Below are 13,006 nucleotides of genomic sequence, written 5' to 3'. Positions count from 1 at the left end.
TAACAGAAAAAGGATATAACGAAAACATGAAATAAAGACAATGAAATATTTTAAGATGTTTAGTTAATTTAACTAGAATTAAAATTATTTGTCTATTTTTTATCATTATCGTTCATTTCTATTATATTATGTTATATCCTTAATATTAATGTTAGTGAGTCATATATCACTGAATTCGTTATAGTATGAATAAGAATAATAATGATAACATTCTTACAGATTTATCAGTATTATACTATACAATCCTGCGACTACATCAAAAAGAAGACAATGTTATCTCATTTTCTAAAACGTATCGGATCCATCTTAGTTAGAGAGTTACATGAGCTTACGGGTTTCGTCTGAAACCATGTTTTCCACGTGTCAGTATCGATTTGCAATTGAAATTACACTACATGTACATGCTACAGTCTGAGGGCGGTATGTTGGAATGGAGAGGAAAAAATAGGAGGAGCATTTGATCGCTGGTGGGAGAACTGTATGAGTAAAATATTAATAAGAAGCTGTCACTGAGCAATGTCTGAGCGTACACGGAAGTGGTATGCTTTTATTTTAATAATAATGTTGTATTGCAAATCACTATGAATTATTGTCTCAACATTAGCGTGTAATAGAATTCCACCATTCTTCTTCTATCCTTTTGTTGTGGTATTCAACATGTATGCTGCAAAGAAGAAATGGTCGTTCTCTTATGCAGAATATATTTACATCTGGATGTACAAAATAGCATAATAATGGCCATTAAATTAAATTAAAATTAATAGCATGATAATAATGATACTTCTGGTGACTTTTCATTGATTAAGATTGTTGAAAAGTATTTTTTTTGAGCATTTAATCTTTATGATATTTTTAATTTTTCTAGGTATCTATTAAAAAAAGAAGAAGGATTACTTATATAAAAGTATAATGTCTTCTGGGAAATCTTTACTTATGTTACAATTATTTGATAAAATCTCTAGAAATAACTAATGTAATACCTAGAATCCGGAGAGCTTCAGGAAATAACATTTAAAGAAGGAACTATCAAGAATCAAACCAGTTTAAGTTTCCGTTGCTCCATTTAGAATATCTCAAAGGCGTTGATTGTTGTTTCGCATCTGATAATAGTGACGAGCCATTTGGCCAAGTATTACTTGGACGAGTGCGGATAAGAACCGTGCCAGCGCGGTAAGCCACAATTTGCCAACAGCCTGGGAACCGAAGGGCTGTATATTCCTTCTATGCCTCACGGGACCAAATAACCTAACTGATTAACTTCCGACAATTGAAGAGTCACAGTATTATTATATTTTATAATACTTTTTAATCTAACAGCATTTAAAATTAATTCGTGAGAAAATTGATGGAGAAACTAAAGTAAATAACCTCTGGAAGAAACTGTAAGATTTAAGAGGTTACTAATCTAGAAGAGAAAGGAGAAACAGTAAAAATAAATTAATAGTAATTAAATAATTGTACGCCATTTTTAAATAAAATATATTATCCTTTTATACAAATTGGTTCTCAATCTTTTCAGGATTAAACATAGGGACTAAATAATAGGGTTCACAAGTAAATTCAACCAAATATGAAATGATTCACGTTGCTTTAAAATAACTTTGGTAACTCAAGGAAAGAAACAAACATCGACATGTTAATTTTTTATCGCAGACAATAGTTCCCGCGCAAAGAAAGCGTAAACGAAGTAACGAAAACGGAAACCTGCTAATCAGTACACACCTGACACGAAATACGTAGAAGGAACGCAGAACGTAGTGGGAACCAGTGGTAAATAGGCAAATTGAGCGAAGTAAGAAAAGTTTAATCGCGTCTTTTGCCGACGAAGAGGGGCGTCCTCGTGACGACTTGATGAGATAACTTTGCTCGAGTTGTGAAACAACGGGCGTCACGAATACGTGACTTTGTGCGAGGGTGAAAGAGGAATCCGTGCTTCCTACGCGAAGATGGTAAACGGTGGATGAAATTAAGGGCTAAACACGCGACCCCTTCGCCATGATGTCGCTTCTAGGTGTACGACACGTGGGATAGTGCGTGATCTTCTTTCATATCCACCACTTACGAACAGAGAGAATAAACATTTTGCTCGTAGAATGACAAAAAATACTTGTTGAAGCTTCTCCGGTTGAGTTGTTTGTGCCTTGGACTCAGAATAATATGAAATTTTAGGATCTCTTTAACTTCTTTCAATATAGGAATTATTATATTTCAAACAATAAAAGTACCAAGCTTCTTTGACATTATCAGATGAAAATGATTCGTTAATGAAAATAGTAAATATTCTTATATTCATATATTCTATTAAATGATATAATTACTTGGCATACGTTGATTTCTGATAACAGATTAATTTTAGTGATCATTTTCTAGGATAAAAAGTAATACTTAAGAGGATTAAATGGGAACTCTGGTATATTCAATATTAAAAGAGTTGAGGCAACAGCACGTAAAATGCAATGGCGACACAAAGATATCGTTTAGGTGTGTAATCCGTTGTTTCCAGGATTGCGATTACGCGGATTAGCTAGAGGTCGCGGCGGCGTCATGGGTGATCTAAGGGGTTTCGGGACGCGACCGGGGCTCAGGAGGTCACATGACGTGATGTCACGTTACTCGCTGGTCGTGGACAGGTGTTTGGGTTCGCACGAGCGGAGACCAAGCGAGCAAAAGCCGTGAGGGCGTTTGCTATCGCGAATCCAGCCGCATAATCATTACGAGCGGTCGACAGTGCGACGAGAACGCGGTTCGTAATGTCAGGACAGATCTTGTTGATTATTTTTGTTTCACTGGGAAAACGTCAGACATGATGGAATCGATTAGCAGGCATTTCTTTCATTGGTACCACTATAGATGGATGATTACCATTATGAAATGATAATTACTTGTTCTTAAAACGAGCACATAGTTTCTTTTTTAAATTTTAGATAAGAAATGGGAAATATTAAATAAACAATCTGATCCAAGGCATATATTGATACGTTTGTACTTGGTGTTTGTAAAGGATATAAAAATACTTATGTAATGATAAAGAAGGTTACCAGATAAAAGATAAATGTAAGTGAAATATTGTAAAAATTACTAGAATAAGTTGTATGTTTAAAAGTAGGTCTGAGAATGATTCATTCGGCTTCTTACAGATACACCTGGTAAACTTGTGGAAGCTAAACTGTTCCTAAGACACCTGTACCGCGACCTCGTGAGATCAGGGCCACATGGCGGTGGGCGCATCACCCTTCAACGCTAAATTAGATATTACGATAACAAATGGCGTTATTTAACCCGCGGTGAGCCCCCCCCAAGTTAAATTTGAACAGGCAATATAATCCACGCTGCTCGTTCCCTTTTTTCGTATACGAAAACGACACGCTATCCCGTAAATCACCGTCGCACCTCTAACCATCTTTCGTGCAATTACGTATCCACTGTTACTATTCAACTTTCGTTAAAGAAAGAAGCAAGATCTAATACTATAAATCTGATAAAAATTAAGTGTATCCACAAAAAATTAAGTATGTACAACGAATGTTGAATTCATTATACTTAAAAGAAATTTAATTTCATCTACAGAAGTTGATTCGATAAGAAGATACTGGTGAGCCCTTATAAATTTCTTTTAGGCAAATTACAGGAAAATTGGAGAAAATATGGCACAAAATATTTATTTATCTATAGTACGCTATATTCGTTTTTAGATTAATATTTTTTAAACACTTGCATCACGGGTTCAGAAACACATTTGTTATTAATTTAAGTTAGACATTAGCTCCATCGAAAAAAATTAAAAATTAGAATCTGTTTGGTAATTTAATTATTAATATTATTAATATTTTTTGATTATTCTGAATCGATTATTTTGTACAATACATAGTAATATACACGCGAAGGTCAAAGGACCTGGTTGCTCCGTTGCAGTACAGCTAACTCTGGCAGAAAGCACTCGATCTTTTGACCATTAATTGCCATCCATGTCGGACGAACGACGGGGGTTGCGACATTGTTGAGGTCGAATAGAAACAATTTTAGCTCCGAGTTGAGCTCATTAATGTTGCAGTTCCCCCATTTGATGTTGGCTACCTGGTCGTGTAATTTACTTCATAATAATTACCGACACATTAAACATTCGTAGGTAACATGAAAGTGTCAGCTGCCGATTGTCCCAGAGTCATTAGAAATATGTAGTCAGTTTCTGTATACTGGACTAGCATAGTGTACAAATGTCCTTGCGTATGTATAAATGGAGGTGGTAAATGCTGTAAAATAATTTGCTAAAAGATGAGGAGAAATTGTACTACACGAAAATGCGACATTATCATCTGTATTTAAACTTTTAAAAACTGAGAACCGGATGAAAAATTTAAAGGTGAGGTGTATTTTGCTTTAAAACAATTTATAACAAAAGTTTAGATATGATTAGTGAGAGAAAAATGTTTACTAATGACTACTGATATAAAATTATATATGATAATTTCTTTAGATGAGAGCACAGCCATCCATAGGCGTGTTATGGAGTTGCCCAAGGACTGTCAACAGCAGCACAGAGTTGATCCCAGAAATCAGGAAAAGTGTGGATATGTAAGTATTTACTTTGTCTTTGCCCTTTTCTTTGTCTATATAATTTGCTCATTATGTTCATATATTTGTATATTATCTTATATTACTTGTATCTTTGCAGCACTATATATTTATAATATTTTGCATTTTCTTGTGGCATTAGGTATTACAACAATTGCGGTAAGATAAATTTTACCTTTATACAACATATTCTACATTATACTTTTATAAAAATTTCTATAATTCTATTCTGTAATAACATCTTAACAATAATAATAGTATACTAAGAAAATTTTACTACTTATCCATATATTTAAAGAAAGAGACTCTTAATGTATTTATACTATGACTTTGTATGGAAAAATCATAAATATTCATTATTACAATTTTTTACAGGTGGAAACCGAAGTTTATCCATTAATTCGAGCCGCGGATCAGAAAATAAAAATAAAACCAAAACGAAAAGAGCTTAAAAGCGTATTTCATAAACAGTAATGTCCATCAGTAACAACTTTCAACGCAATACCGATGCTAATCTCCATCATTTAATCATTCAAGATACGAAAAGCCCTATTATAACAACAGATCTACAGATTAGAATTGTGATACGTGCGTAAGGCTGAGTGATTATCACTGGCGGACCAATATTCGGGATTGGTCGGTCAGCTTGACTTTTGCCTTGTTTGACCACTTAAATTACCTACCGACTGCTCACCCCTAACGATTCAGGGGCGGAACAATTGTTTGTTTCCGAGATGCGCATGCACGGAGAGGCGGAACCACCCTTAGCGTCGACGAATTGGAGATCTTTTCGGTGAGAAGGTATGCAAGTAAAGAAGCACGTGATACGGAACGTCAACAGGCTCGACGGGAAGTCGAAGTCGTGACAAGGAAGAAGTTCCGCTGTGGAGAATCTCCTCTTGGAATCTTAACACTGTCCTCAAGGATCCAAATAACACTTTTTGAGATATCACTGTGAATACAAGAATAATTGATTTATGATAAATTAGTAACGGAAAAGAAGTTGTGGTTTCTATTTTGCATGGAACTAATGTGTTCAAGATTGAGAGAATTAAGAAGAAATAGTGCATTTATGTGAACGAAAATACTCTCGATGAACCTGATACGTTACGAGTTTTAATTAATTAAATACAAGGAACATCTATTGAGATAGTTATAACATTTCAAAGGACTTTTATTGAATAGTTGCGGTATCTGGTCTAATAGTAAAGGAAAAATGATTTGACCGAATTTATCCGTTTCATCCGTGTTAGAGAGTTCTAAAGCTATCTCCTTTAGAGGAATGAGCTCTCACGCGCATGCAAGAACAATTTGTAGCGGAAGCGCAGTGTCAGGCGCGGTTTCTGCTTTGCATTTCTTAAGAAGCTATAGTCTATTTGCACCAACTTCAGGTATTTTTGCGGATTTTTGATCAATTTACACTCTGTTGTTTTATTTTTTGCACAGAAATTTATCTTTTACTTTTTTTATATTCATTTATTTCATAATTATATAAGTATTGCTAAAATGTTTACTTTTTCTTTGCAAACGTTTATGATTTTATTTCTTTTATAATAACAAAACAATGAAGGAACGTAACATCTTTTATATATCAACATGGTATGCAAATTGATATACATATATAAATTTCATTATGCATTTATTAAATTATATTTTCTTCTAATTATGCAATTTTATACATTGTTTAGTTAAAAAGTCAATTTATGGACAAATGAACATATTGGTCAATATGCAACTAGAGTTAAGGCAATTTCCAGACGTTTTCCAACTCCTCTAGTAGCCGTGATCGTCTAGTGGTTAGGACCCTACGTTGTGGCCGTAGTAACCCAGGTTCGAATCCTGGTCACGGCAATGTGTGGTACCAATTTGATGACACATTGTCACGGTAGAGGGATTATTTTTTTTTTAACACTTTTAAGTAAAAACTTATTCTACATTTATTTACTGATTTTTAATTTTTTTCGCCACTATTTATTTAATTCAATATTTATTTTTACGTTCCAATTTTTCTTCCTTTATAGAATGCATGAATATAATTCCGTATATCCCTGTTATTGTTATTAATATAATCCGTAGTAAAGCAGTAATAGAAAAGGTAATTACGAAATGATAAAATTATTTTGACGAAGATAGATTTTCAGATTTGCTTAATAAATGTTTATTTATTAACATATTAACACAGTTAATTAAGAAGAACCTACTGTCAATATGTATTCAACGCTGTAAAATTAATTGTGTATTTAATTTATCTAATGTTAGTGAAATTGTATCTTCAAAATTGAATTTTTATTTTGTTTTTAGATTTCGTGTAAATTATTCATTTTAATTGTAGAAATTTATTTTCTTCTTTTTCTTTATACATTTACATGGTAACGATCATTCAGTTATTACTGACGATACGATGTCCTTTCATACAGTAATAAGTAAAAAATTTTTTGTTTTTTATGGAAAAGAAAAAAGTAAATGTTTTTTTATTACCCCTGGTGGGACTCGAACCCACAATCCCCGGTTTAGGAGACCGATGCCTTATCCATTAGGCCACAGGGGCTGTTGATATTGTTCCTCTTTATACTAAATACAATGAGATAATAAATTTATATAGATGTAACTAATTAATTTATTAGTATAAGAATAATATTTTTAAAAATAATTAAATTAAATAAACAAATTCCATTAATATATTGTATACATTTTGACTACTAAGTACATTACTCAAAAATTAGAAAGTAATTTACAATATGTATATTTTATTATAATGTATGATATTGAAAATTATAATAAAATATATGAATTTTATAGATTTGTGCAGATACGAGCCATATAATTCTAAAGATTATAACTTTGGAAATACGAACAGTTTAGAAAGTTCTAACACACCAGACACAGCAATTGGCCGGACATCATCGTCATTAACACCCCCATCTTTGTCAACAACATTTTCACTTCCGGGATCTTTATTTCAACCACCGTTCATAACTACAATGCCACCATTAATGCAATCCATAAGTGTGCCTCCAACATTTTCAAATAGCAATTCAAGTAAGTTGACGTTATTTTTGATTATTTACTTTATAAAATGTGTTTATAAATCGCACACTATTATTTATTTATTATGAGTGTATGTAATCAACCGCCTCGGTAGCGCAGTAGGCAGCGCGTAAGTCTCATAATCTTAAGGTCGTGAGTTCGATCCTCACCCGGGGCAAGTTGATTTTTGTTGTTATATTTTATCTTTTTATAATATATGTTAATAATAATTGAATATTCGGACGGGATACATTTTATAATTCCATAAATACAATTTAGTAAATAGCTTAATCAGAGATTAGTATTAATTTAATAAAATATCGGTAAAACAGATGGCATGGTAAGTCGCCACTTTTTGGGGGCAAATAGTATTACAAGCGTACATAGACGACCTAGGAGTGAAAAAAAACCAATTCCGGATGAACAAAAAGATGAGAAATATTATGAAAGACGTAAACGTAACAATCAAGCTGCAAAAAAATCTCGTGATGCTCGAAAGATTCGAGAAGATAATGTGAGTAAAAATTTATATTCAAACTACACTTCATTATGCTTAAAACTATATATTGTTACTTACAAAAGAAATAATATATTTATATTTAAATGCAATAAAAATTTTATTATAGATTGCATTACGAGCAACAATGTTGGAACATGAAAACGCAATTTTAAGGGCGCAAGTGATAACGCTTCGAGAGGAAGCTCAATGTCTTCGACACATGTTAATTAAGCAACAGATATCACCACTGCAATCCATCGATCGTTCGATTTCTTCAGTAACACCTGTTACATTGTCACCTCCACATTCGACCGCAACATTGGATTATAAAATTTGAAAATACCATTAATAAGAAGACATTATAGATAAATATTTTGGCAATTAAACAAATATTTTATAAAAATTATATTGAAAAACACATTAAATTTATGAAATAATATTGAATTACACAGTTAGGTTTGTCGTATCAAACATTTTTCAATTGTATGATCTTTATGTCCAAACAATCCATATATAGTTCACTTGAACAAAAAAAATACATAAGAAAATTATTCATTAACGATTTAATTAGATGAAACATCTTATTTTCTAAACTTAGTGATTACTTAAATAGATCTTAAAGTTAGAATGTGACATATTAATCAAAAATTGATTATTTTGCGCATATCATTCTAGTCGGAAGCCAGGAGAAATATGATTTTGTCGTTTTCTTAGATTAAGTAGGAATATTCATGTAAATAGGAATAAATGTATCATTTTATAATTGTTAACAAATAAAATTCTACTCATTACAAATTAAATAGCTTTATTGTTATATAATGATTGTTTAAAATACTATATTTTATATGTATATAATTCAATCAACATTACAATTGAAATGTTGAAAATGAAATTGAAATTCAATTGTTAATATTAAAAGAGTAAATTTAAACACGAGTCACCAACTAATGACAGAGTTAAAGATTGCGAGAACAAAAAGAGATCATATGACTGATTGCACTCGATATCACTATTTCGGCTTTCGATGTAATATAACGTTTCGTACATAAAACTATTTAAACTTTATTTTGCTGAAATAAAGGTATATTCTGTTTTCTTGTTTTGATTTATTTAGTAAATATATATGCATATATTGTGTTGGTGTAATTCATGAGCCTTTAATTTCCTGTCAGAATCACCTAACCTCAACAATTAAATTTCAACTATCATTTAATATTCATACAATAAAGAAGAAAAAAGTAATATTTCACAGAAATTTGAAAACGATTACTTTTTATGTAATTATTTTTAAATCAAATAATTAACAAATTCATTTTTTATTTGCAATATTTTAAAATAAAAATATTGTGAATTTAATTGAATACAAATCTACATTTCAAATTTCCCTCTCCTTTAATTTATTTGGATTGTGTACCATTGGTTCGATTTTACGTAATTGTTAAAAAGAAAAATAATAGATGTTTTATTTCAGTTTCACGATGTATGTCATATTTATTTTTATTGATACATAATTTATCAAATATTTATGTTTTGTTAACATTTTTATATTTTTTCCCTTTTTTTTTTACATATATATTCCTAATCACCTTCCATAAAAGACTAAGAATAATAAGTCATAATATTATAATTATAACGCATTTTGCTGTATATTAAATATCTATTAATAATAATTTTAGTAAAAATGAAATTAAAGACGATATTCCGATATTTACGTTTCTATGCCGTGGAGACTATAATTTTTTATTTCGTTCGTATTATAGTGATAGCTTAAACTTATTTTTAGTATTGTGTAGATAAGATAGATTACTTAGATTTATGCTGTCAAGTAGTTCATGAAATTCAGTGAGGTGTTTTATATTTATTTAAGCTGTTAATACCAAAAAAATGGCGTCTCCAGTCCTTGTAACTATATTTCTTGGATTGGCCATAAGTACGTTACTTTATTTTATGTTTGGAGATTATAAGGAAGAAAATGGAGAAAGTTCTTACCAATATAATCATGAGTATTATTCTGAGTAAGTATTCTACGTATAAGTTACATATAAGTTTATAATAAAAACATAACTGCATAACCTAACCTAAAATAATATATGTTTTCAGTATATCATCTAATAGTGAACAATGTGTAATATGTCAGGAACCACTGCCCAATCAACCTATACGTATCTTGGATTGCTCACATAAATTTCATGTGTTGTGTATTACAGCATGGAAAGAACAGTGTACTTCAGTAAGTAATATAAACGCAATAATGATGAATATATTTTGTAGTTATGAGTTTTTTTATTTTATCAAAAAATAAATCAATGAGTTTAAATTACACTTGATGTCATTTTACAGTTGAAAATAACATGCCCACTCTGCAGACGTACATTTAAATAATTTATATCAGATCACTAAATTTCATATCTTGCCATGAGACAAATTGCAAGAGTCAGATGGAGTTGAAGACAGAAAAAGAAAAAAAGTTATGTGTCCATTTGAGAGTTTCTTGTGATAGCTGCTTTTGTTAAATGACAGAAAAGAATTTATAGGGAATTTACTCACTTGTAAGACTCAGTTAGTTTTTTCCAAGACTAGTGAACAGTTATGCAATATTGAAGAAAGAAACGAAACGAGGTCAGAGAGTTTTTCATGATGCCGGTCAGTGAAATTTCATAAAATATTGATATATATAATTAATATTCACAATAAATAATTATAAACTATTTGTACTTACAATAGGTATTGAGACCTATGTATTAGGTATTAGCATGTGTCAATACTGACATTAAAAATTGTAAATCTTGAAAATAAAGCTAAATTTTTTTTTAATTCTTATGACATCTGTAATTTCGATAACAAAATGATTATATTAATTTTATTGTGTATACTTGTCTTATTTTGTAAATTATGAATTTTGCGTTAAACTTTCTTTTTTGAGTAGCTAAATTTCAACGCGATTTCGTATAAAATTTTTCTTTTTTTCAATGTTTCTATATTTGGTGTCCATATTCCACGGATCTTCCTGCATAAATTAAAATTAGTTGTATAATTTCATTTCTGTTACCAAGCTTTTTTAGTCAATATTTTTTCTTACTTACACGAGGGTACATCACTTCCATCCTCAGCACTTCCATATCGTATCATATTTTGCTAACAACTGATCGAGAGCAATGTATTATTGTGACTATTTCTGAGTAAATCACGATGCATTAACTCTGAGTAGTCGAACGATACTTTCGGATAACCACTTTCAAACGAAGTCTTCACTGGTGAGATACACTCGAAAGTAACTCGCGATAGTTTTCTTCTTAAGTGGACACGTAGCTTAACATGTTCTGATTAATACTATATTTTATGTGCTGTGTTTGAACCAAAATATATTTGGTAAATTTGGTAAACATTAAATTACATTAAAATTAAATTTTTTATAAATAATTATATAATTATTGTTAAGATGTGAGAGACAATGCATGCGTCTTAGCATGTGTGCGAGCATGCGTGCAGAGGTGTGTCAAGAGCTGTGATGCGTGCGTATTAGCCGTTTGCTCACTCGCGTGTTACGAGTTCGTTCCCGACGCGCGTCTGATTTATCTCGCGTGTTCGCAATAAATATAACAAAATAAAGTTTATTAGAAAAATATCACTATTTGCCAGTAAACTTATTAACAATTATTTACAAATAAAATATAAAATAATTTTTACAATTTAAAAAGTCAAGAGTGGAAAAATTTCCACATTGTTATATCTAAAATAATAGTATAATAATTATGCATAACAATTTTGTTATTTTCTTACATTAACGATAATGACAATTACAATAACATTATAATGTTGCAACATTACATTGTATTAATAACTATGATTTATAACAAAGTTGCATGCCTTATATTTTCAACACAGCATATATACAGGGTTATATACGTTATATCAATTGCTATGATTTTGTCAACTAGAAAATAAATGTACAATAAACTCATGGAAGTATAAGTATATAATGTAGTTTGTAATTAAAGTAATAGGTAAAAGAGTGAAATATTTATAATTCAAATTTAATATAAATTTACTTAAGATATGCAACTTATTTTGGTAAGTTATTTATATAGAACAGTGTGTTTATAAATTCATAATTTATATACGTAACGCATATGTAGGAAGATTTTTAGATAGCTCATATCTTTATAACACATTGTTATTATTATATAATATTTTTATTGTATAAGATATAGTAATAAAAGAATTCAGAAATTATATTTGCATAATACAAATAATATTTTAAAAAGTGTTAATTGCTTACTGAAATAACTTCACTATATAATTTAGTTATTAATAGTTTAATGTTTACTGTATTTTATACTTTTACCATTATGTGTGCAGCTCTACTCTTTATATAATTTTATAATTTATCACTGTCTACATTATCATAAGCAGTTTTATACATTCTTTAATTAACTTAAATTATTATCATTAATGTTGTAGTCGATGAAAACAATTAGTGCATTAAATTTGAATTTTCATTAATATAAATACAAAAGTAATTTATAATTGTTAGACAGCGCTAAGCTTAAAGGTTTGTAATTGTGATACTTGTGATAAGCAATTTTTAAATTACTACTATATTTTATAAATTGCGATCAATAATTTCCATGTGTAATATTTCATTCATATTACCGAAATTTTACTCATGTTTAATTAGCTGTCTTATAGAGTATAACATTATCATCAAATTAAATTACAAAAACTTTGAAAAATGTTATACTTGAACGCAAAAAATGTTGTTAACTTATGTATAACTTACGAATGATAGTTTATAAAGCGCGTTATAAAAATTATAAATATAAAATATAGAAGACGTTTTTGTGTAAAAAATGAAATAAAGTAAATATAATTTGTAAATAAGAAACAAGTATTATAAAATAGTAATTT

The 13,006-nt window shown here is 30.0% G+C and overlaps 2 protein-coding genes and 3 non-coding genes across 5 annotated transcripts; 4 read left to right on the top strand and 1 right to left on the bottom strand.

Moving 5' to 3' along the window:
- The first annotated feature begins 5,845 nt into the window (after positions 1 to 5,845).
- LOC108546337 (thyrotroph embryonic factor) lies at positions 5,846 to 8,435 on the top strand. The gene is made up of 4 exons (XM_017898355.1): positions 5,846 to 5,963; positions 7,372 to 7,611; positions 7,932 to 8,113; positions 8,226 to 8,435. The coding sequence occupies exons 1-4, from the start codon at positions 5,855 to 5,857 to the stop codon at positions 8,433 to 8,435; spliced, it is 741 nt and encodes a 246-aa protein (XP_017753844.1). The 5' UTR covers positions 5,846 to 5,854.
- On the top strand, positions 6,352 to 6,423 carry TRNAH-GUG (transfer RNA histidin (anticodon GUG)). The gene has a single exon. It is a non-coding gene; the product is annotated as a tRNA-His (tRNA).
- TRNAR-CCU (transfer RNA arginine (anticodon CCU)) lies at positions 7,048 to 7,120 on the bottom strand. The gene has a single exon. It is a non-coding gene; the product is annotated as a tRNA-Arg (tRNA).
- Positions 7,705 to 7,777, top strand: TRNAM-CAU (transfer RNA methionine (anticodon CAU)). Its single transcript has one exon. It is a non-coding gene; the product is annotated as a tRNA-Met (tRNA).
- A 1,493-nt stretch (positions 8,436 to 9,928) lies between the features above and the next one.
- LOC108546338 (E3 ubiquitin-protein ligase RNF181 homolog) lies at positions 9,929 to 10,738 on the top strand. The gene is made up of 3 exons (XM_017898356.1): positions 9,929 to 10,113; positions 10,199 to 10,328; positions 10,439 to 10,738. The coding sequence occupies exons 1-3, from the start codon at positions 9,983 to 9,985 to the stop codon at positions 10,478 to 10,480; spliced, it is 303 nt and encodes a 100-aa protein (XP_017753845.1). The 5' UTR covers positions 9,929 to 9,982; the 3' UTR covers positions 10,481 to 10,738.
- Positions 10,739 to 13,006: the final 2,268 nt, after the last annotated feature.

Source organism: Eufriesea mexicana, unplaced genomic scaffold (assembly GCF_001483705.2).
Source record: "Eufriesea mexicana isolate 0111107269 unplaced genomic scaffold, ASM148370v2 scaffold657, whole genome shotgun sequence".
Lineage (NCBI taxonomy): Eukaryota > Metazoa > Arthropoda > Insecta > Hymenoptera > Apidae > Eufriesea > Eufriesea mexicana.
This window is presented reverse-complemented; position numbering and strand designations above follow the sequence as displayed.